General features: G+C 54.4%; 2 protein-coding genes across 6 annotated transcripts in view; one reads left to right on the top strand and one right to left on the bottom strand.

Annotated features, from left to right (window-relative positions):
* Positions 1-1,911: 1,911 nt before the first annotated feature.
* Positions 1,912-11,551, bottom strand: FKRP (fukutin related protein). Of its 4 annotated transcripts, XM_068528242.1 has the most exons (4): positions 10,721-10,947; positions 10,299-10,359; positions 9,836-9,897; positions 1,912-5,720 (listed from the first exon to the last, which is right to left on the bottom strand). In XM_068528242.1, the coding sequence occupies exon 4, from the start codon at positions 5,678-5,680 to the stop codon at positions 4,193-4,195; it is 1,488 nt and encodes a 495-aa protein (XP_068384343.1). In that variant the 5' UTR covers positions 5,681-5,720; positions 9,836-9,897; positions 10,299-10,359; positions 10,721-10,947; the 3' UTR covers positions 1,912-4,192. The 4 variants fall into 4 exon arrangements, with proteins under 4 accessions (XP_068384343.1, XP_068384345.1, XP_068384346.1 ...); XM_068528244.1 differs by lacking the exons at positions 10,299-10,359; positions 10,721-10,947 and adding an exon at positions 11,527-11,551; XM_068528245.1 differs by lacking the exons at positions 10,299-10,359; positions 10,721-10,947 and adding an exon at positions 11,527-11,547 and having other exon boundaries at positions 9,836-9,894.
* STRN4 (striatin 4) overlaps positions 11,172-24,049 on the top strand; it is a 25,652-nt gene continuing 12,774 nt past the window's right edge. For both annotated transcript variants that reach the window (XM_068528241.1, XM_068528240.1), the window contains exons 1-5: positions 11,172-11,453; positions 18,263-18,366; positions 18,863-18,936; positions 19,914-19,992; positions 21,909-22,106. In XM_068528241.1, coding sequence (XP_068384342.1) covers positions 11,172-11,453; positions 18,263-18,366; positions 18,863-18,936; positions 19,914-19,992; positions 21,909-22,106 — 737 coding nt within the window. The remainder of the gene's footprint in view (positions 11,454-18,262; positions 18,367-18,862; positions 18,937-19,913; positions 19,993-21,908; positions 22,107-24,049) is intronic.

Below are 24,049 nucleotides of genomic sequence, written 5' to 3'. Positions count from 1 at the left end.
TCGTTTTGACGCTTCTAGAATTTCACATTAGTGGAATCATATGGTATATGGCTTTTTGCATTGGCTTCTTTGACTCCGCATAATGCTTTTGAGAGTTAGTCATATTTTTACATGTATCCGTAGTTCATTCCTCCCCTCTGTGGCCCCCCCAGCCCGTCTTAATCACTGAGTATTCCATTGTCTGGATGTACAGTTTGTCTCATGTGTTCACGGACATTGGGCAGTTTCCAGTTTGAGTTAACGTGCATAAAGGCGCATTTGTAAACATGTCTTTGAGTGCCATTCACTTATCAGAGCAAATATTTTGTAATGTCCAGGGGCGATACACGGAAGATTTGTTACTTGGTAAATGCGTTGGCTCATTCCACAGTCCCTGGGACCCTCTTTCCTCCCACTGTGCCTAGTGTTAACCCCTGGGCTGCTGGGTCAGGGGGAAACCCAGGGGGTCCCCAGGGAGAGCCAGGAGGGTAATAGTAGGGGACTCTTGGCAGTGACCATTTACCAATGGATTAATAACCCATAATTTAACGCTTTTGTGTTTAAACCACAGGCATGGCCATACCAATGCATGTGCTGGCTTGAATGTCAGCTCTGGGAAAGTCCTCTTGGCTCTCCTGAAATGAAGTTCACGGATGATATAACCCACGGGCACGTGATATTAAAAATGATTCCAATAAACAACAAGGTCCTACTGTACAGCACAGATAACTAGATTTAATATCCTATGATAAACCGTAATGGAAAAGAATATAAAAGAAAAGAGTGTATATATATATAACTGAATCACTTTGCTGTACAGCAGTAATTAACACATTTGTAAATCAACTATATTTCAATAAAAAATTAAAATAAATAAAAATAAAACAAAAGCAAATACTTCACACACACACACAAAATGATCCCATTGCCCGAACTGTAAGAAAAAGGAGAAATAAAAGGATAGGAATTTAAAATATGCATTTCAATATGCAGACGTGCGGGGCCACCTTCCTAGAACCCGAGGAGGGAGACAAACATTTACACCTGAAACATAGGCAGCTCCTAACGCGGCTGTAAACATGCGGTGTAGGTGTTGAATTACCAAGAACCAGGTGGAACGTGGTTTTCTGATATTGTTGACAATCCTTGGCCAAGTTTCGAACAAAACATGATACAAGCTTCCCTCATCTTACATGGTAGTTGCACTTCCTGGAAAAGTCAGAACCTATGAAAACCATCCAAAAAGGACTTCGTGTTTGCCTAAGGAGAGTTAGGTTCTAGGCTCAGATAATTCTTAACCAGGTTTTTCCAAGTAAGGCTAAAATTTCGATAGTTTGCACTAGTATGGATGGGCTGGTTGTTAAAATATTGAAATACTTCTGGCTGGTGACTAGTATAAGAGTAAGTGAGAAATCGTAAAATTCAATAATACGTATTGCAATAAATTAGTTCAAGTTAGTTGTTGTGATGGGTTTTCTGTCATCCCATTACTTAGTTGGTAATAAAGATATTGAATAGACAAAACTATTAGACAATATATATATATATTTTTTAATTAACTAATTAATTAATTTTTGGCTGTGTTGGGTCTTCGTTTCTGTGTGAGGGCTTTCTCCAGTTGCAGCGAGCGGGGGCCACTCTTCATCGCGGTGCGCAGGCCTCTCACTGTCGTGGCCTCTCCTGTTGCGGAGCACAGGCTCCAGACGCGCAGGCTCAGTAGTTGTGGCTCACGGGCCCAGTCGCTCCGTGGCATGTGGGATCTTCCCAGACCGGGGCTCGAACCCGTGTCCCCTGTGTTGGCAGGCGGATTCCCAACCACTGCGCCACCAGGGAAGCCCCAAGACAATATTTTAAGGGCTAGAAAAGTTTCAGATGTAATTGCTGTTAGTTCAGGAACAGCAAAGAGAGGAGAAAAACACCAAAACACTGCAGTTGCTGCTAAGAGAAATTCTTTATCTATTGAGATCTCAAGTCCTAATGATTCTCAATTTAATGGGAAGTTGCTAATAGCATTTGATGTGGTTCCCTTATCAAACCACAGCTAAGACAAGGTTATTTTAAATATCCATATGTACATATATAACATGTTATTTTATGTATATACAGCTGTGCCAATCAAGAAATCACACCAACAATTTCTAAATGAAACAAAGCCATTACAACAATTTAAGAGTGATTTGAGCTTCAACTTATGTTCTTGGCAACAACTTAAAGAAATATGTATATATAGATAGCTAATATTATTTTGAGAATTAAAAAAATATTTTAAGATGTGATGCAGATATTGATTTATGTATTTATATTACCACACCAGTTGCAAAATATTTTTAACATCACCGTCCTTCATGAATGCCCAATGGGACATTTTAAAATAGTATGTGACAAGGGACCCTGCTTCACTGGGTGGAGGTGCCCTGCATATATTATAAGACATCTCCATCCCTGGGCCGCGCCTTCCAAGAGCCAAGAGCACGGTCCAATCACAGCAATAATCCAAATCATCCCCATATGTTTCCAGAATGCTCCCTGGGAACCTAACAGACTGCGAGCCATTGGCAGGTTCAGTGGTTAAAAACAGAGGCTGCGTTATAAGTCAGGCTTCGGATGTCTGAGCCTCAGGAATCTGGGCCAAATTGGCATTTATCTTCTCTTGCTGGTCTGTGAAGCCTCCTCCTCCAAGGGCATCATGCTTCTGCAATATCACCAATCCCCGCCACCACTCAGTGAAGCAGTGACTTGCCTAAGGTCACAAAGAAAGTAAGTAGCCAAGCCAGGAGCCGCACCCAGCCCTGACTCCCGACCCCTTTACCACCCAAGTGCCTCACAGCACTCCTGTGGGGTGAGGGTCACCATTACCCCTGTTTCCCAGGTGCAAAGCCAAGGTGAAGAGAGGCAGAGTCACTGGTAGCCCAAGTTCACAGTGGGATTTGGATTTGAAGCACTTGGATTTGAACCCAGGCCTCTCCCACTTCAGAGCCTGTGGTCTCAAAGCCAGGTGCGTACACCCAAGGGGTGTGCAGGACAAGTCACTGGGATGAGGCTGGTAAACAAAACCCTCTCTATTTATTTTTAATTTTAAAATGGAATAATTTAAGCCTTATTACTAATATACAGAATGCTAGTAGTACCTGGATATAATTTATAAATAAATATACCTATTGGAGGTACATGCCCAAACAGTATCTCCTCTTAGGTGCACACAAGAGGAAGGCTGCTGTCGCTTTACCTGCTAAGCCGTGTGGCTTCCCAAAGCCCCCCTTGGGTACTATCACCAGAGAGGGGCATAGCAGGCAACGGCAACGCAGACTATAGATTGACAGCCTGGGTTCAAGTCCCCTCTCTGACACTTCCCAAGCTGTCTGACTTTGGACAAGTGGCTTTACCATTCTGGCCTCAGTTTCCTCATCTGTGAAATAAAAATAACAGCAGCTCTCACCTCAGAGGGTCAAGGTGAGGGATAAGTCAGTTACTCCGTGTGAAATACTGAGAACGATGCCTGATACACAGTAAGTGCTCAGTAAATGTGAGCTATGATTATTGTTTACCCCACCTTGCGAGTGGCTAACAGGTGCAGAGAGCTAAAATAATGAGGTAACAGTTAAATGGAGAAGGGCCGGGATCCAGAACCCGGTTCTTAACCACAGCCGCACCTCAGAGTCTGTTTTCTTCTCTGCAAGATGGGGTTAAGAGCAGCATGCACCTCACAGCGCTCTCCCAGGAGGGAAGGAGGTCGTTTTCTGAAAGAAGGGGATTTAATTATCCTGTCCCACCAGGCACAGGAGGCTAGAGGGAAGACCAAAAGCTCAAGAGACGTGAAAGCCATGGAACAGAGGTCCCGGGCTTACATTCGCCTTGGCCCCAAGGTAGGACAAGGGCGCCCTCTAGTGGCGGAAGCAACCCCACCGGCCAAGTGTCCTGGGGCTCTTTGTGTGCTAAACCCTGAGGGCACACACTGGAGGAAACCGAGGCGCAGAGAAATTGGGACACAGCAGTCTGGCCCCAGAAACTACACTCTTTCTCCCTCTCTTTCCAAAACTCTGCCCCAGCCCTGGAAATTTGGGGCAGGGCACACCTTTGATGTCCCAGGCTGTGCTGGGCCCAGCAGGGTGGCTTGGCATCCCTGGCCCGCCCACCAAATGCCAGCAGCACCAAGACAAAGGACAATGCCCTGTGCCCGAATGTGCTCCTGACTCCAAGATCAGATGCTGGAGCTTCAGCTGCTTTCTGCCAAACTCAGGAGTGCTGGGTTGGGGTATTCGGGGCTCTCGATGACCCCGGGGCCGAACTTGAGCTCCAGGAAGCGGCGGTAGTTGTTAGGTGCCTGCGCCACGAAGCCGGCAAAGGGCAGGGGCACGAGAGGCTGCAGGAAGTGTTCGGGGAACTCGACATCCTGCCGGTGGTCCAGCCACGTGTCCTTGGTCATGACGCCGTTTCGAGGGTAGAAGGGCCACAAGTCCACGTGCAGGTGGTTGCTCTCGCTGTACTGCACGCGGAAGAAGTCGCCCTCCACTGCCTTCTCCCACACGAAGCCGCGCTCATCCACCACCGAGCCCGCCTCGGCACCCCGCAGCTGCTCGCAGTTGCCCACGTCCTCCAGGTAGATGCCCAGGTCCACGTCGTAGTCCCACGGGATGATGTCCCCGTGGCGGGCCGCCCCCAGCAGCGAGCCACCCTCCAGCCAGTAGCGCACGCCGGCCGCCTCTAGCACGCCCACCACGTAGCGGGCCGTCTCGCGCAGCGCACGCAAGCAGCATGGGGGTGTCCAGCGCTCCTCGTACAGGTAGGCCGGCGTGTCGCCCACCACTGTCCCGAAGCAGCGCGGGGTCTCCTTGTTGCATCCGAACCACTCGAGCCGCCCGCCCTCCCAGCTCACCAGGCGGATGCCCAGCGCCCGCAGCAGCGCCGCCCGCCGCGCCCGCCCTTCGCGCTCCGCCTTCCAGCGCGCGTGGGCCGTGGTCAGCGGGGGCTGGCGCGCCCTGGCGAAGGGCAGGTCCAGCAGCTGCACCGTCCAGCCGCGGAGGGCGGTCTGCAGGAAGAGGCCGGTGCCCACGGGCCGGGCCAGGGGCGCCGAGAGGTTGAAGAGGTCGCGGGCGCGCAGGAGAACCACGGCGTCCCCGTCCAGGGCGTCGCAGCGGGGTGCGGAGGGTGCCGGGCCGTAGCGCGCCGTCCACTCCCGCAGGCTGATGTTCAGGGCCAGGCACCGGGCAGGGTTGGCCGAAGCAACGGGAGCGGCCACCAGGCGTGCGCCTCCCGCTCGCAGCACCTCGGCCATGCGCTCCAGCTGGCCCGGTGCCTCGGCCCTCGCCCCGTCGGGCACCAGGGCCACGTACTCGGTGGCCACGTAGGTCTCGGGGCGCGAGGCTGCAGCGGGCCGGTCCAGGGCGGGCTGGAGCAGCGCCAGGCGAACGCTGGGGATGCGGGGCAGGGCGAGAGGCGGGTAGGGGAGCGTGTCGGCTGCCACCACCACCGGCTGGGCTGGGTCCTGCTGCAGGAAGGAGTCCACCAGCTCTGGCACAGCGTTGTCAAAGGCCTCGAACTCCCGCACCAAGATGGTGACCCGGGGGCCGGAGGCAGATCCATGGCGGGAGCCCCTGGCCGGGGAGAACCTGGGCTGGTGCTGCAGCCACGAGACATAGAACAGGACCAAGAGGTTGAGGGTGATGGCGGCTGCCAGAGCAGCCTGGCAGCGGGTGAGCCGCATGGGGCTGAAGTCAGGCCCTTAGCTGGGCTTCCCGGGTATCCTGGGGAGCAGGAATGAAAGGGGAGACTGGAGCTGGTTGTCAGAAACCCCCCCACCCATCCTCAGCCTTGTCTTCCTCTCCCAGCCTTTTCCTTATTTGGTTTCACTTCCGACATTTCCTCCTCCAGGAAGCCCTCCCTGATCCCAGGCTGGGTCATGCAACCCCCTCTGGGCTCCTTCAGCCCCCTGGGTTCCCCGACTCTAGCCTACCACTCTAATTCATTAGTGAGTAGGGACCAGTCTGTGTGAGGGCAGGTCCTGAGCCTGTCTTGGTCACTGTTGGGTCCCCAAGGCTACTCAGCACAGAGCCAGGTACACATTAGATGCTCAGGAAGTTTTTATCCAATGAATCACCTTCCCTTCTTCCTCGTTCAGTCCCACCCTTTTATTCATTGTCAACTTCTCACTCAGATTCGGGTTCAGTTATAAATGCCCAGACCCCATTCATTCCCTGCTCTCACCCCTGATCTCTTCTTCCCTTCCCCCCCCCAAACCCTGGCCCCAGGGTCAGAGCCTTGGCCACCAAGCCCCTCCCTTGCTGCCTCCTTCTCACTTCCTCAAATCCTCTGCCATCTGGCCATCTCTTTCCTGATGGTCAGCCAGATGTTTTTGGTTTTGCAAGGAAAGCTAGAAATGTTTTCTTAAATCATAGAATTATTCCAGTTTGTAATGTTGGCCACTAATTAATTTTTTTTTAATGGAATGGGTCAAACTCATAGAAACAGGAAGTAGATGGTGGTTGCCAGGGGCTGTGAGGAGGCAGAAACGGGGAGTTGTTGTTTAATGGGTATAGAGTTTCAGTTTTGCAAGATGAAAAAGTTCTGGAGATTGTTTGCACAATAATATGAATATACTTAACACTACTGAACTATACACTTGAAAACTGTTAAGATGACAAATTTTGTTTTGTGTGTTTTATCACAATTAAAAAATCATTTTTTTTTTTTTTTTTTGAAGTAGAGTGGGCTGCATCCAAAGAGGCTGTGCTCCCTCCATAGGGCACCTCCACCTCTATTCACGGGCCACATTCCTAAGGAACCCCCAGGCGGCGCTGTCTCCATGTCCCCATCACAACTTGAAGATTTGGCTGGTCTCCAGCACAGAAGGAATAACTAACTCTCTCTTCTGAGCAGATACTAAAGTTTCCCCATGAAGGATCTTCATAGGTTCTGCCCCTCCCGGAGAAGGGGACGTCAGAGACCCCGCTAATCTGCCTACCTCCTAAATACTTCTGACCCCCTCCTCCCCATTCCCACAGCTCTCCCTTCAACCCTGGTTCACCCAGATCCCCACCCAGCCTCCCACGGTCTCCTAAGTCCCCTCCTCGTGGCAGCCAGAGGGGTCTGCATAAAGCACAAATCTGACCTCTCCCTTTCTTGCTCAGAATCTGCCATGGCTCCCTAGTGCCCTGGGGAGAAAGTCTAAGTTTCTTACAAAGTCCCACCAGGCCTCGTATGACCTGGCCCTTGCCTGCCACCATTCCAGCCCCATCTCCTGCCATGCATCCTCGAACTCTGTGCCTAAGCCATCTTGGACTTTTCTTCAAACAGATCTTATTTCTAAACCTTTGTGTATCCTGTTCCTCCTGCCTAGAAGAGTCTCCTCTCGAACACCCCTTCTCCTTGTGCCTCTTTTCTCCTGGAGAACTCACTTATGCTCAGGCTTTAGCTCAGATGGCCCCTCCTCCAGGAAGCCCTCCCTGAACCACAGGCTGAGTCAGAAGTCCCCTCTGGGCTCCCGGAACCCCTGGGCTGCCTGTTCTGGTTTGGCACTGTCTGGGGATGGCTCTGTCTGCCCCACTAGACTGTGAGCCCCAGAAGGGTACAGCCAGGACTGTCTCAATCACCACTGTGTTCCTCCCACATGACTGGGCACTGAAAATGCACTTGGTGAAAAGATGGTGACTGGGGCAGGGTTTTTGTGTGTCTGTAAAGCCCACTCAGGTCCCCAGGGCCAAATTGTGCACTGCGGCCATGCACCTGGGGCCCTGCCCTGGTCTCCCTGTCTCCTCTCTCTCTCTCCCTCCAGAAACGCCCTCTCATCCCTCTTCATCCATCCCAGGCCTGCTTGCCCTTCTCTGACCCAACTCAGATGGCACTTAAGAATCTGAGTTGCACTTTCAGAGCGACTTATTATTCTTCAGAACCTTGGAACTGCCTTCTGGACCTTCGATCAATCCCTCCTTCCTTCCATCCTTCCAGGTTGTGGAACTCCTACAACATACCACGCACTGTCCTAGGCCCCGGGGACACAGCCGTGGACACATAACACACAGAGACAGACAATACCACTGAGCTTGGGCAACTCACATTACTGTGGGGGGGAGGAACCGTTGGAACCACAGAATCTTCGGGGTCTTAAAAATCTTAGAATTTTAGCGCTCAGGTACACAGAAACAGAGAGGAGACCCTTAGATGGTTTCAGAATCTTCTAACAATTCTAAAGAGACCTTCCTCCTGCTTCGGCCTTGTTCCCTATGGTCTGTGCTCCACTCAGAGCCCAGAAGGATCCTGTTCAGTCTTCAATTAGATTCTGTCCTGCGTCTGCTCAAGCCTTCTGTGGCTCGAGACTCACTCAAAGGAAAAACCAAAGTCTTCGCTGGGACCCACAAGGCTCCACGTGATCCCCCACCCTCTCCCACGTGCCCGCTCAGCTGCAGCCATGTGGGCCACCAAACACCATTCTCCAAATACACCCAGGAGACCCCAGCTGTGGCACTGGCTGTTCCCTCTGCCTGGATGCTCTTCCACAGGTAGCAGCTGCATGCCTTCTCCCCTGGCTTTCAGGTCTTTGCTCAAATGTCACCTGTCCAGTGATCCCTTCCTTTGGCCACCCTACTTAAAAATGCCTCTCCCTATCACCCACATACTTCCTATGTCCCATCCCTGGGCTATTTTCCTCCCCTAGTAGTTCTCATGTAGATTTTACTTATCTTGTCTCTTGTTTTGTCTGTTTTGTTCCCTGCTGTACACCCAGAACACGGCTCAGTACCTGGCACACAGCAGGTGCTCAATAAATTTGTGTGGAATGAATGACTGACTCCTGTTATTCAGACGGGGAACCTGCGGCACAGAGAGAGGAAGGCCAGAGGGAGCAGAACCCAGGTCTCCGCCTCCGGAACCTGGTTCTCACCACACGCTATCTGGCTGAGTCTGGGCCAGGAGGTGCCCAAAAGGACAGAGGACAGAAGCCAGTTTCTCAGAGACCAGAGGTATGACAGCCAAATGAGGAGGTGAGGGAACCAGAGTAGTGAGAGAGAGGAATCATCTAGTACCCTGACAAGGTCAGTCTTGGCTTCTCCAACTGTAAGGACTCAAAACTCCTTCACTGGGGCAAAGTAGATGAAACGATGATTTTGAAGGATCATAATAATATCAACAATTCTAGCTGCTCTTGATGTGCCAGTCCCTGTTCTAAGCATTTTACCGATCTTAACTTGTTTAATCTTCACATTATGATTACACTGAAAGATGAGGAAACTGAGGCACAGACAGGTGAAGTCACTTGCCCAAGGTCACACAACTGGGAAGTGGTGGACCTGGGATTTGACCGGGAAGCTGGCTCCAGTGTTGTGATTTTAGCCAATAAACTCTGCTGTCTCTTTTGGGTCCACAAAGACAGTCCAACTTTCAGCCCATCTTCAGTGAGATAACCCCTTTCCCTTGCCCTCACTTGATGGGTGCTTTCAAAGCTGAATATGGCACATTAATTAATTAATTCAACTCATTAACTCATTTATTGAGTGCCCTCTGTGTTCTGAGGACACGGGGTGAACCAGGCAGTGGTTGGGCAGGCCCTCCAGAGGTAGGAAGACAAGACAAAATCCCTGCAAACAACTTACAGACAGAGCAGGAAACCAGCAGGGAGCATGAGAGAGAAAAGGTGGTCAGGGGAGGAGAGGACAGTTAAGCTGAGACTTTGTCTCTCCATTGCCCACAAAACAAGGTAAGTGGATGCACATTCACTTCAGGCTAGACTTCACCTGGCCTGAGCCTCAGTTGCTGCATCTGTAGAATGGGAATGTGATGGATAGAGAAAATGAGTGATGTGTGGAAAAACCTTTGGGGACAAGGGCAGTTCCCACGTGAGTGCAGGTGACACTGAGGGGCTTCTTACCTCCTAGGTTGCAGGCTGAGGGAGCTCCAGGGGGGCGGTTCCAGCCCAGCTCAGCTGCACTGCTGAGGGAAGGAGAAACCAGAAAACCCCAAATCAGCCAAATTCACACAATAGAGCACAATTTCATTTTACCTACAAAAGTGGCAACGAGAAGGTCAAGGAATCATTTCTCTTTAAATCTCATAAGCTCAGGGACCACCTGAAGCATCTGTGAAGGGAAGGAGTGAAGGGAAGGATGTCATAGCAACCTATAACCATCCCTTCTTTCATAAATGTGTCCAGAAAGGTAAGGCTAGAAGTGCCAGAAGGTGTTACCATGACAACCCCTTTCTTAGACACACTCCATCCTGAGAGACAATCCTAAAATGTCCTGTACCTTGGTGGGCCTGGTTCCTAGGGTCACTGGAAGGGGGACTGCCCCCATTACCATAGTAACCAGAACTTGGCTTTGCTTGTTTCTTACCTCCCTGGGGATGGTCCAGGCCTTGTAACCATAGCAACTACTCCTCAGCAGAGCATCTCCTCTAAATAAAAACACCTGGTTGGTTTGGTCCACAGACCTCCCCCTCCCCCACTGATGGGAAAGGGGGAGATAGATGGTTACCATGGTAATGCCAACTGGGTGGCTGGGCGGAGGGGTTGGGAAAGAGAAGTTTCCCTCAGCAGTGTCCTTGTGGCTGGGGTCCTTTCTACCTGAGTGCTAGGTGAGGTTGCCATAGTAACCAATGAGGGTAGGGGTATAAGGACCACCAGGGACTTGGGTTACCTTAGCAACCTCTTCCTGGTGCAGGGCCAGGACAGGTTTGGAGCTCCATAACCACAAAGGTGGAGGGGAGGGGAGGCTAAGGGTGTTCCCGACTGGGAAGAGTTACCATGACAACCGACCTGGGCCAGGAATCAGGATGGGGCCATTGCTGAAACCACCGTTGGTGGTCGCTCTGTCTCTGAAAGAGTGACAGTGATTGTCGAGAATGGTGTTTGGGTCTGGAGAGGACTAGAGTCTTTCTTTGGGGTGAAGCGTGAGGAGAGGGGCAGAAAGCGGCCCCTCCTTAAGTCCCGCGCTTCCCTAAGGCAACCCTCGCGCCGGGCCTGGGTCGCGTTTGCCCTCCTTCGGGCGCGCGCCCCGCCCCGCCCCGCCCCGCCCCGCCCCGCCCCGCCCCCTTCCCCCCCACCGCAACGCGCGCGCCTTCGGGGTCGACCGGGTGGGCGAGGCGCGCGTCCGACTTCGTTCCCGTCACCGGCCCCCCCGGCCCCCACCAAGCGCGCGCGCGACTGTTGGCGCGGCCGCGCAGGCGCGCGAGGCACAGCGGGCGCGCGGGCCGGCCCCGGGGCCTCCATGATGGAGGAGCGAGCGGCCGCCGCGGTCGCCGCCGCCGCCTCCTCCTGCCGCCCGCTCGGCTCCGGCGCGGGCCCCGGCCCGACGGCGGCGGCCCCGGTTTCTGCCCCCGCCCCCGGGCCCGGCCCGGCTGCTAAGGGAGGCGGCGGTGGAGGGAGCCCCGGCCCCACGGCGGGACCGGAGCCCCTGAGCCTGCCCGGGATCCTACACTTTATCCAGCACGAGTGGGCGCGCTTCGAAGCGGAGAAGGCCCGCTGGGAGGCCGAGCGCGCCGAGTTGCAGGTGAATACCACCCCGGGACCCCCGACCCCCCGCCCGGCCCGGCCCGGCCCGGCCCGGCCCGGCCCGGCCTCACCCGCCGCCGCCGCCGCCGCCATCTTGGAGCAATGGCCGCCGGGACGGCCGGGGGGGCGGGAGGGGACCGCGACCGGCCCCGAGACGGAGTGAGGGGCCGTCCGAGGGGGGTCCTAAGGGCACCCGGGCGGCTGGAGGCGGGAGGGGGGCCCAGGGCCGGGAGGGCCCGACCGCGGCCGCCGAGAGAAGGGGCGCAGGGGAGCAGAACCGGCTGGAAGTGGGAGTGGGAGTGAACGGACCGGCAGAAGGGTTCCTGAGAGAGTGGCCTCGGGGCCCCGAGGGGACCCCAAGAGAACTCAGCAAAGGGTGATGAGAGTGGATGGAGGAGTCTTGTATGCGAGTGAGCAAAAAGCTCCAAGGGTGCCGAGGGACTCCCACTCCTTCCCCGACCAGGTGCGCGTTGGAGGTGGAGCCCGCTGGGCCCCGGGTGGGAGAGAGGGGCGTCGGGGGAACTTGGGATCCGTTGGGGGCGAGAGCGGGTCGGGGCGGGTAACCCGGGTGAGTCGGAAGAGGAAGTCAGGGAGCTCGGGACGGGTGTGTTTCGGAGCGTTTGGACAGCAGCGACTGAAAGACGGCTGTGTTGAGGACTCGGGGGATGAGAGCAAGGTGTCGGGGGGTCCCCGATGAAGATGTGTGCCCTCCCCTCTGAGGAGGAAACTTTGGGGAGCCCTGGCAGGTGTGGCTTCGGAGGGCAGGGGAGGGGGTCCCTGGGTCGGAAGCACGGACGGGGCCAGGACGTGCCCCAAGAACCTGTGTTGGAAGAGCCTGAGAGCCGAAACTCTTTGGGGGTGTGGATGAGTGAGGACTCCCGCCCTGAGATGGGAAGTGTGTAGGAAGTCGGATGGAGAACCCCGAACTGGAGTGGGGGAGGGTCAAACATGTCCAGCTGTGGAGATGGGAGGCGGGATGGAGAATGTGAGGAGGAATCCGGGGGACCTGAGGGATGGCAGGGGGAGCATTTTGTAGAGCAGGAAGGCAGCCACAGGAAGCATCGCAGAAGGATCCTGGGGAGAGGTGTTTGTGGAAATTTCTGGGAAAGGACCCTATGGTTTGTGGAGTAGCTTGGGGGAGGGATGTGCCCTCGGATGGTGATTGGAAGAGGCTGAGGCTGGACTGGGTTTTGTGACCTTGAGAAGTGTGGGTCGATTGGCAGAGTGTCATGAGGAGCCTGGGTATCAGAGTTGTGAGGATTTGAAGGGTCCCTGGGCCGGGGCCTTATTAGCAGAAGTCAGTACCTGCTTCTAGCAGCTCGTCTTTCCCCTTCCGATTTGCTGTTTCCTATCTAGTTGAGGTGGGAACCCAAGTAAATACCGGATTAGAATTTTGTCCTTAGGGTGAATAAAGAGAGCATCCCACAATTCTGCCACCCCAGTAGGGATCTTAGCTGTGTGGTGGCTGAGGCTTGGGGTTGGGGTGGGAGAGAAATCCTTATGTAAGTACCCCTTGCTTTGGTGTCCCATCTCTACTTCCAGAACTCTTTCCCAGGGTACATCTTATTAGATCTTCTCAGTACCCCATTATGGAGGCAGGGCCAATGGCATTGCCCTCACTTAGCAATCATGATAGCAGCTGCTGTTTGTTGAGCACATATTATGTGCCAGGCACTGTATTAGGCACTCCAGATACATGGTATCATTTAATCCTTGCAACATTCTGGGAGGGTAAGTGATATTATTTCCCCTCCACCACCACCCCCTTTTTATTTAAATAATCAGAAGAGGAAATGGAGGCTTTGAGAAGGTCAGTGATTTATCTAGGGTCACAGCCTGTGGGTGGCAGGGGTGGTCTGTGGGCTTTCAAGCCCATGTATTATTACCTCTCTGACGCCCAGGACAGATGAGAAGCCTGTTCCAAGGAAACCCAGTGGCCTCCCCAGGATCATCCAGCGCTCGTAACAGACCAGTGTACCCTACAGCGCTCACCATCCCACTTCCTCATCTTCGAGACAAACAAGAGAAAAGATGTGTCTGTTCCCGCACTTAGTGGTCCTTCTTGGCGTTTGAGAGGAAGTTGTGGATAGCACCCAGTTAGGCTCTTCTTTGTCTAGGCTCCAGCATCTCTTACTTTGTACTTTTATTTTCTTTTGTTCCGTTACATTAGTAAAAATTCAAAGATCTCAGAAGCGTCTGCGTGTATAGATGTGTACACACACACACACGCTAGTGTAAAGGGAAAGTTCCCCCCCCAACTGCTATTGCTGTGAAAGTAATTCACCTCTATGTGTGTAATATATGAGATCATACTACATGCATCATTCGGTGACTTTTTTTTCCCACATACTCATGTGTCTTTGTGTTCCTTTCATATCAGCAGAGAGAGATCTTATTATTTTTGAAAACTCCATTCCACTGGTGTCTGTACCGCAGCTCATTTAGTCTGAGCCCTCTTGCTGAACTTTTAGGTTGTTTCCCGTTTCTGCCCGTCGGAAGTGGCTGCAGTGAATGTCCCTGGGTTCCCCGTGAGTATACAGCAGAATAGATGGGTGGAATGGTAGAATAGATGTGTTTATAAAGGAGTGATTAGTTGTGCCAAGTCGCCCCACGTTTACACTCCCAGCAGCAGCACCCCTTTTTATACGCTTCTACTCGAGCCCTTATCACTTAGGGAGGTGTGACTTCTCCTGTGAGACCCTTTAAGGCCTGGACTGCGTCAGATTTTTCTGATAAACTCTGAATACCTTTTCTCCAAGTAGCTGCGTGCAGCTGCTCCTGGCACAGGACCCACGTGCAGTCAGCGTGTGGGGAGCGGCAGAAAAGGCAGCCTCTCGTGAGGTCCTGCCAGGAGGCGCCCGAAGATGGGAGCAGGGAGGTGGCATCAACGTGGTCTGATAATAAGCAGGACTTTGCCAGGTAGGGGGATTCTCAGAAGGAGGTGATGCGGTTTCTGCCCTTCAGAAACTTCCAGGCTAATAGAGAAGGCTGGTTTGTGCAGGAGGTTACAGAGAACTGTACACACTGACGCAGTTGAGTCTTTGATTGCGTGGCTTTGCCCACGGTCTCTGGTACTTCTGCAAAGGGGAGCGAGCTCTTTGAGGACAAGAGGGACCTTGGGGGCGGGGCCTGAACTGGACATTCATGTAGGAGCAGCTGGTGGAGAAGGTCTGGAGCTGGCCCGTCTCCACTGCCAGCCTCACAAGGGGCTCTGGGGGATCCGTGGGGACTCAACCCTGCCAGGAGCCCCCAGACCCTGGGGAGGACGAGTGGAGTGCAGGAGATGCAGGGCCAGATGGGACTGAGTGGGGACGGGGAGCGGGCTGGGACAGAAAGGTTGGGGTGCAGAGAGTCATCAGCGGCCCCCGGGAGGACGGAGATGCTCAGGCCCCTCCGGAAGCTTTTTCCATGCCGCCTGGGTGGAGCGGCAACAGCCGGAGGAGAGGCGGCGGCCCTGTCTCCGAGTGGCAGTGGGTGGACGTGGTGGGTAGAAAACTTCCAGATCCCAGCCTTACCTGCCAACAGATCAGGCAGCCGCGGCTGCTGGTGTTTGCGGGGTGGGAGGGACTGGCCACCAGCACTTCCCCTCTCTGTGGTATTCCACCAACTCGGGACACTTCAGCCACATGTTTCTGGTTCTCTTTTTTCCCTTCTTTGCCAGAGGAACTGGGAAGAGGACCACAGAGCAAAGTGAGATTTTTTTTGCACCGCACGGCATGCAGAATCTTAGTTCCCCGATCGATCAGGGATCGAACCCGTGTCCCATGCAGTGGAAGCGCGGAGTCCTAACCACTGGACTGCCAGGGAAGTCCCCCAGAGTGAGATTCTTGCATCATCATTAGGAGAAGGGAAATCAGGGCTTGCTGTGGGGCAAGGGGGTGCGGGAGGCTGAGCAGGTGTGAGGTCTGAGCGTGATTCTGGACCCTGCTTTCTGCCCCTCGACTCCACTTTCTTCCCCCACAGGTGAGGGTCACCTCCTTAATACCTTAAATCCACTCATTGCCCCCCTGCCTGATCCTAGTCTGGGCCCCCCGTCGTTTCTCCCTGGGATTCCTGGGATTGCCTCCTTCTGTGATTGGTCTCTTGGCCTTTAGCTTTGCCCTCCCCTTGCCCCCTGCAGCTATCATTTCTCCACTTTATAGCTTGTGGAATTACCTTTGTAAGATGCAAATCTGATTATTATCTCTTCTCTGCTTGAAAAACCCTTCCATAGCTTCCCCTGTGCTCTTAGGATGAATTTCAGACTTGCTCACATGGTCTGCGATCCTTTGTCGGGCCTGCAAGCTTCTCTGATTTTCCTCACTAACCCTTTTACACATTCGGATGCAGCCATACTGGCCTTTATAGAGTTCCTTAAGCCGACCGTGCCACCCTTGTCTCTGGCCTCGGCCAGCTGCACTCTCCAGCCCCTGGCCGACTGCTAATCAGCCTTCAGGTCTTAGCTGAACTGTCACTTCTTCACTCCAGAAGTGGGTTGGGTGTCCCTCCCCTAACCTCTGCTCCCTCCCTGGGATCCTAGTCATGTCCTGTAGTTGTGGCTGCTCTTGTCTGTTGCCTGAGCCAGACTGAGGGCTCTGCGGGGACACTCGTCTTCTCCGTTCCTTCGCCAGCACCTCACATAGAACCTGGCCCGTCACAGGCGGTCACCAGTGTCAGATACTGAACGCGTGTGGGCTCAGCAGGTCACGCAGATCACTGGGAAACAGAAGCTCATGGACAGAAGCCCAGAAGGGTGAGGGCACAGGCAGGCCGTGATCCCGGACTTGTATTTGCTGATCGACCTTTTCTTCTCCACCACTCCCCCACCTTCTAACAACTCATGGACAGAGTAGACCTCAGGGTGACTGAGAAGGTACACAAAGGACAGAAATTCAAACTTCCGAGACGTTGATCATGTATGAGTCCGCCTGTCTGGCCTTAGGTGTGTATGTACGTATATGCTGATTAAAGTGTAGAAAGAAAAAAGTATTGGGGGGAGTCCCTTTCTCTCAATGGACAGATGAGGTTTCTTTTCCATAGCGTACCTGTGACGTGTATTTATTTGTTGTTTTTCCCACATCATCCTCTAAAATATAAACCTCATGTTGTTCAGTGCTGTATCCTCTGTCCACAGCTGTATCTGATACATAGTTGGGACTCAATAAATATTTGTGGAGTGAATGAATGAATGATACTTTTGTCATACATTAGTATACATATATGCCTTTTTATTTTTTCAGAAGGAAGCCTACCATTGCAATTATGCCTGTGGGGTAAATTCCTTAGAAGCGGAACTGCTAGGGCAAAAGGAATGTGCATTTAACATGTTTGTGGATATAGCCAGATTGCCCTCCCGGAAGGGTTTGTCAATTTATGGCGCCACCAGAGGTGTCTGAGTGTGCCTGTTTCCCTGGCCCCCGGCCCTAGCCAGTGCTTGGCAATACTTAGCACACATTTGGTTCTATGCTAACCTGCGGGAGAGGCCTGGTCCCTGGAGCAGGACAGGGGTGATAGGCAGCCTGTGGGCACAGGGCTGTGCTGTGCTGCAAGTGCTGGGGGCAGATAGGTCAGGGCCCTTTGAGCCCCAAGGCAAGGAAGAGGCGTGTTCATGGGCGTCTGAGAGGCCGCCAACGACGGACAGTCCTTGAGCGTGAGGCTTTGGGAATGTTCACCGCCTGGAAAAGGTGTCTGGGGCGACTGGGGGCTTCTGGGGGAGTTGTTGAAGTTCCTCAGTAAGCATTTGATGTGTGAGGATTGGCTCCAGGAAGGCGCAGCTGCCTGTGGGGCAAGAGGCCTATAAGCCACAGACAGCTCTGCTCGATGGGCCTCAGGTCTCAGAGGGATCCTAGCTCTCTTAAAGAACTGGGCCCATTTCAAGATTCTAGAAGAACGGACAGGGAGAATAAAAATAATAAGAGGTAGGAGCTGGCATTTGTTAGCCTTTCTTCTGTGCCAGGCTTTGGACTGAGAAGAACTTAACACGTGAGGGGAAATGGAGGCTCAGAGAGGGCCAATGACCTGCCTAAGATCATGCAGCGAGTAAGTGGCCGAGCCAAGCCTGGAGCAGAGGAGCCTTGGGGAGAAGCCAGGGAGGAGCCCTGCGCTCAGGGCTTTGGCACTGGGCTTCCGGAGCCTGGTCAAGGGCCAAGATCCTGCCTCAAAGGCCGTTGGCCCAGTGTCTCCAAAAGACTTGTTGACAGACCAGAGCAGACTGGGGCAGCCCATGCCAGCAGACAGTGTGAAGTGGTTGGCAGGGGCCCTGGGTCGTGGCTGTGGCACGTCTCCCTCACCCTGGGCAGACTCCAGTGGAAAGGTTGGTCCCCACCGTGGGGGTCGGGTGGGGAAGCTTTTGCGCTGCAGCAGGAGCTGAGCCGAGCCGCCCACTCTTATCCCTAAACGCCAGAAGTAGCTTCCCACGCCTCCCAGAGACAGATGCTCTGGTGGGAGTAGTGGCACGCCACCTCCACCAGCAGCCTTAGGGACAGCACCTGCCTGGGGAGGGGAGGAGGCGCCCAGGGCTGTTAATACCTCCCTGGCCCACCTCCTCCTCAGAGGTGGGGACCAAGTTAGGCCCAGGCTGTCCCTATTTAATTTCAGGGGTTAAGGGCTTCTCTTCAGTTGTTTCATTGTGGGTGACATGGAGACAGATCCAGCCACCCTTTCACCGCTCCGTGGAACCCTGGCTCAGGGTCTTCACGCCTGAAGAAGTGGCTGCTGGGTGTCGCTGTGGGGGCAGGGCTGGAGCTGATTGTCCCTGAGTGAGTGAGGGACACATGTCAGTGAGCCTGAGCCCTGCTGTCTTCCTGTCTCCTTCTCTCCCCGCCGCAGGCTCAGGTGGCCTTCCTCCAGGGAGAAAGGAAGGGGCAAGAGAATCTCAAGACAGACCTGGTGCGGCGGATCAAGATGTTAGAATATGCACTGAAGCAGGAAAGGTGAGCCCTGCTGTCCCCCGTCCTGCCTTCAGGGATCAAGCCATTGAGATCAAGCGTTCTCTTCCCCGTCACCCAGTCCTGCATGGTTCCAGGAGAGGGGGACAGAACAGGAAATAGTGGGTGGGACTCGGGGTAAACAGCTGATAACAGTATTCGTAATGGTGGTGGCGCACTGCGTGCCAAACGCCATGTATTCATTGTCTCATTTATCCCTTCCAGTGGCCTAATGGGTACAGGTGAGGCTTCCGGAGGGTGAGGACTTCTTCAAGGACTCTGGAGCTGGGATAGCAACCCAGTTTGCCTGACTCCAAAGAGTGGGCTCTTCACAGTGCCATCCGTGATGCCCCCTCCGCCTGGGCTGCTTCCTAGTCGGGCAGCTCAGCTTCAGAGGGAGGAGAGCTGATTAGAGACAACCTGGGATTTGGGATTCCTGAGGTGGGGGCTGGCCCCGTCTACTCTTCCGTGTCTCTCACTGGTTAATCGCTTGATCTTTTAGGGCCAAATATCATAAATTGAAATTCGGGACAGACCTGAACCAAGGGGAGAAGAAACCAGAACTGTCGGAACAAGGTACCCACCCCCGATCCTCCCCTCTTGCCCCCTCCCAACAAAGCCGAATGTGACAGAGGAAAGCTGAGATGGGCCACGTCTCTCTCACCGTGCTCCACAGAAAGCAGGCTTGGCCGGGGTGGGGAGCGGTTGGGTCTCACTCTCAGCGTCCCTCCCCCGTAGGCTGCTCTGCCAGGGCCTGTGCTGGGCGCTCGGGGGAGTGGGGGCAGGGGGTGAAGAAGGCTGGGAGTGCTGCCTGCTGTCCCTGTGTGAGATAGACAGACACACAAGGCCCGACAGTCTGCGCTCCTGGAAGGAGGCATCAGTTCATCATCAGGGAAGTAGGGAAGGCACTCCAGGTAGAGGGAAGAGTGTACTGGGGCACGGAGACGTGAAGGAGCGTGGTGTGTTCACGGGGTCAGGGCCTTCGAGGCCAGGCTGGCGGTGATCGTTCTTCATGTCAGACTCCTCCGGCCAGAGTGTGAGTTCCACCAGGGCAGGAGGTTTTGTCCACTGATGTAGTCCAGGCATCTAGCCAGGCACATAGTGGGTGCCCGATAAATATTCGATGAATAAAACAGATTGTCTCATTTAATCCTCACAACAATCCCAAGAGGTAGATGCTGAGATTATTTACTTTGTTTCTCAGAAGAGGAAACTGAGGCTCAGGTAAACTAACCTGCTCAAGGCCACACAGCCGGGAAGCGGCAGAGCCAGGCTGGGACGCGGTCGAGTCTGCCCGTTCGCTCAGAACTGAGCCCATTTCTCGTGTGGGAAAATAACATAAGTAGAGTCTGAGGGTAGTCTGGGAATGGTTGGGGAAGTGACCCAGAGACTAGAGAGGAGGAGCACAGGGGCAGAGGGAGGCTTCAGACGCTCTCAGGAAGGGGCTCCCCAGTGACCGGTTTGGGTGTGAGGGTGAGGACGGTGGAGGAGGTGATGGGTGCGTGGTGGTGCCCTGACCAAGACAGCCCGCCTCCCTTCTCTCCACCCTCCAGTCTCCAATGGCCCGCTGGAGTCGGTCACCCTGGAGAACAGCCCGCTGGTGTGGAAAGAGGGGCGGCAGCTTCTCCGACAGTGAGTGTGTGGAGGGCAGGGTGGGGACTGGGGGGCGAGGAGGCATGTTTGGCTTGAGAGATGAGCCCGAAGACTCCACAGTCCTTCCTATCCCCACTGGGGGACCCTGAGCTATCAGGATCCCTGCTGGCCACAGCTGAGCCGGCCCATCACCCTGTCGGGGAGAGCAAGGGGAGACTCCCTGCAGGAGGCAGGTGTGGGGGGATCCCCACTCTTGGAAAGCGACCCCAAGTGCCTCTGTGCCTTTTTTCCCCAGGGGTAATGTTAAATTGTTTTTTATTAAAGAGATGTGTGTGTTTTAGAAAACTTGGGAAACATAGGGAAACAGAAAGAAAAGAATAAAAATCACTCGTAATTCCACCACCCAAGGAATTTCATGCCCCTGTAAACATTTTGGCACATATGCTTTCTCTTCCGTGGATATGTATTTGTGCCTGTGTGTGTGTGTCTGTCTGTCTGTCTGTCTGTGTGTGTGTGTTTTATAAAAGTCGGGGCTCCCCCTTCGCAGTGTTTCATAATGCATTGCTTTTGCTAAGTGTTGTGAACATTTTCCCACATAAATTAGTTATGTTGCATCATTTCAAGACCTGTATAGTAATCTGTCACGTGGATAATCATAACTTCCTATGGCCAGTCTCTTCTTGTGTATTTCGTTGAAGGTGTTTTTTCAGTAGACAGTGTGACAAACACCAGGAAGTTATTTGTCCATATCCTTGATTTCCTTAAGCTGAATATCTGGGAGTGCAATTGCTAGCTTAAAGGGTGTGCAAACAGTGAGAACAGAAAGATCATCACAGGCGACGCTTGCCAGGTACCTGTTATGAGCCTGACACCGTGCTAAACGCTTTGCACACAAGGATTCCTCACATAAACCCCCGTGTGGTGTAACTGCTAGCATTCCCCTCGTTTTCACAGATGAAAAAACCAAGGGGCAGAGAGGGTATCTGTTTATGGAAGGTCACAGCTAATCAGCGGAGGGTCTGAGGTGTGATCTCGGGCAGCCTGTCCCCAGAGCCCAACTCCTTCCACACCACACTTTCCTGCCCCTCCACTGGTGGGGAGGGGAAGCGTTGGACACACACAGGCACCCGAGGTGAGATAGCAGGCCAGACAGCAGGCCAAGGCAGGCGCTGTCTGATGTTCCCAAAGGGGCAGGGGCAGGCTCAACAGAAGAGGCTCTGGAGGCGCCTCCTGAGGACCAGCATGGGACTCTCTGTCTCCAGTCTTTTGAAACCACAGATACTGATAGTTGATTTTTTTTCCCGTTTTTCAGCTTTTAGACCAGTCCCAGCTGGCTTCAGTTTTTGTAATTGCAGAAGTAATAAATGCTCATTCGTAGAAGTGAGTAGAGTAAATGCCAGAAGTTCCTATTAATATCCCCAATCTCGCTCTCCAGAGGTCACTGCTCTTAAGTTTAGTGTGTTTCTCTCTAGGCCTAGCGAGGGGCGTGATACAAATGTGTGTTTGTGTGTGGTCTATACTTAAATGCACGTTCTTTTTTTCCCACAAACACTTGAATTGTAAGGAACACCTAACTTACAGTTTTTGTTCCACTGTTCATCATGGTCCTCTTTCCTTGGCACTCTGCTCCGTTTATCTTGTGCGTAGTGTCCCAGCAGTCATTTGCTTCCACAGTCCTCAGCAGCGGACGTGCGGTTTGCCCCCTGCGTTTTGGCTCACCCGTATGTGCAGTGTCTCCGTGAGCATCTGTAACAGCACTGTGCCCGTGTAGAAAGGCTTCCACTGGAAATAGTCTCAAAGGGGAAACGGCGGGGTCAGGGGTATGCTTCTTTGAAATTTTGATGTATAGTCTGAAGTTGCTCCTCCAAAAAGCCTGGCCCAATTTGTATCGGCCCCCCGCAGCGTATGAAGAAGCCACAAGGTCCCTGACCCGCTCTGGTTCTGCCTCCCCGCAGGTACCTGGAAGAGGTGGGCTACACCGACACCATCCTGGACATGCGGTCCAAGCGCGTGCGCTCTTTACTGGGCCGCTCGTTGGAGCTCAACGGGGCCGTGGAGCCCAGCGAAGGCGGCCCCAGGGCCACGCTGGGCCCCGGGGGACTCAGCGGCGGCGAGTCGCTGCTGGTGAAACAGATCGAGGAGCAGATCAAGAGGTGAGCCCTTGGGTCTGGCGGGCGCATCCCTGTGTGCCTTCTCCGTCCTGAGGAAGTCAGCCGTGCTCTGGGGGCCGCTTCCTTCCTGGAGTGTATCGTGGGCTCCTCTGTCCCTTCCTTGTGGGGTGTCCAGGTTCTGTCTTGGGTTCCCCTGGGTTCCCCTTGGTTCCCCTCCCCTGGCGTTGCCTTGGTGCTGGTGTGCACCACAGCTCCCGCTGGCCCGGCCCCCCCTGAGGCTCAGGCCTGTGTGCTCCCCAGGAAACACCGAGCCCCTGCTGAAAGCAGACCCCGGGCCACATGCCAGGACCAGGGGGTGAGGGGGGCACAGCATGTGGTCTCCGCCCCCAGGGAGCTTTCATTTGTTCATTCTCTCATCAGTAATTGTAATTTGTCAAAATAAATAACTTAATGGGTGGTGACCTGAGGTGCTATATAAAACGCAGTGAGAAAGAATGATGGGAGAAGTAGTACTGCTTCAGATGGGGTGACATTTGGGCAGAGAACTGCATGGAGTGGAGGCTAAGCCACCCAAGCAGCTGGAAGGAGAATGTTCTAGGCGGAGGGAACAGCAAGTGCAGAAGTTCCGGGACGGGAAGGGCCTGGAACGTTCGGGAGCGGGCAGAGAGGCCGGTGTGGCTGCAGTGGCGTGAGCACATGGGGGCTGTGGTCTGCAGTGCGCTGAAATCTCAGGAGTCAGATCACACGGGCCCTCACGGGCCACGAGAAGGAGCTTGGAGTTGGGGGTTGTGGGAAGCCAGTGGTTTCGAGCAGGGGTGTGACATCATCTGATATACTTGGTCTGCTTGGAGAAGGAGAGGCTGACGGAGGGTCGGGGTGGGAGCCGGGAGGCCAGGTAAGAAATGATGGACATTAGCAGTGGAGGGGTGAGAAGGGGGCCGCTTCTCGGTGGGTTTTTAGGGTGAGCCGACACTATTTAAAGGACCGCCTGTGGGGGGAGAGGAAAAGAAACTAGGGGTGACTGAAGGGTGTGGTTTGAGCAGCTGGGAGCAGCGCTGACCCAGATGCAGGAGACGAAGGGTTGGGGGGCTTCAAGGGGCCCGTTGAGGATGAGTGGAGTTTGCGGTGCCTGTCTGGCCCCCAGCGCGAGGGGTGGGGGCGCTTGACTCCTAAATGCACCTCCAGTTCACCAGCACACGGGCGGGTTGGGAAGCCACGGGACGCGGCAGTCGCTGAGGCAGAGGGTGTCGATGGTGCCGAGAGGAGGTCCGAGGACCGAGCCCTGGGGCGGTCCAGCAGAGGAGGCCAGGCCGAGGCAGCTGGCGAGCGGGAGGAGAGCCTGGGCGCAGCGTCCCGGCGGAGTGGCAGCCGTCCACCCGGGCAGTTGACAAGAACTCTCTGGGGCATCAGCCCAGTGGCAGAAAAGGAGGATGTTGGCATTTATCTGAACGTCAAGTTCTACCCTCCTTTCTGCCCTGGAGTCAGGTTTGGAAAATAACCTCCGTCGCTAAAACTTGTCATCCCGATGGAGCCGTTAAACAGCGGGCCCGGGGTGGACAGGGGAGCGCCGTCTGTCAGTGGGGAGAGTGCGGGCGTGAGGGGCCCGAGTGGTCATGGAGTGACCGTGGAGTGACCGGGTCCTCTTTCTTGCTGGGCTTGTCCCCGCCGCTCGCCTGCTCCGTGCTCGTGGTTTGGGCGGGCCGTGGGAACGGGGGCTGCTGAGTCAGTGGCGCTTTGCTGTCCAGCTCTCCTTCTGGCTCAGCATGTGCCAGGGCCGTGCCGTCAGGCTTGGGGGCTAGTCTGGAACTCAGGGAGGGTCAGAGCTCAATGAGGGGTCGGGCCTGGTCTGTGGCCCCAGTGAGGGTTCCAGCTGGGGTGTGTCAGGCAGAGGCTGGGCTTGAAGCCCTGCGTGTGGTCAGATCAAGGCTCCTCTGGGGTCAGGGTGGGCTCGGTGCTCCTGGGAGCCGGGTCCAGGCTCTGGCCCC

The sequence above is a fragment of the Eschrichtius robustus genome, chromosome 19 (assembly GCF_028021215.1).
Source record: "Eschrichtius robustus isolate mEscRob2 chromosome 19, mEscRob2.pri, whole genome shotgun sequence".
In the NCBI taxonomy this organism is placed as follows: domain Eukaryota; kingdom Metazoa; phylum Chordata; class Mammalia; order Artiodactyla; family Eschrichtiidae; genus Eschrichtius; species Eschrichtius robustus.
This window is presented reverse-complemented; position numbering and strand designations above follow the sequence as displayed.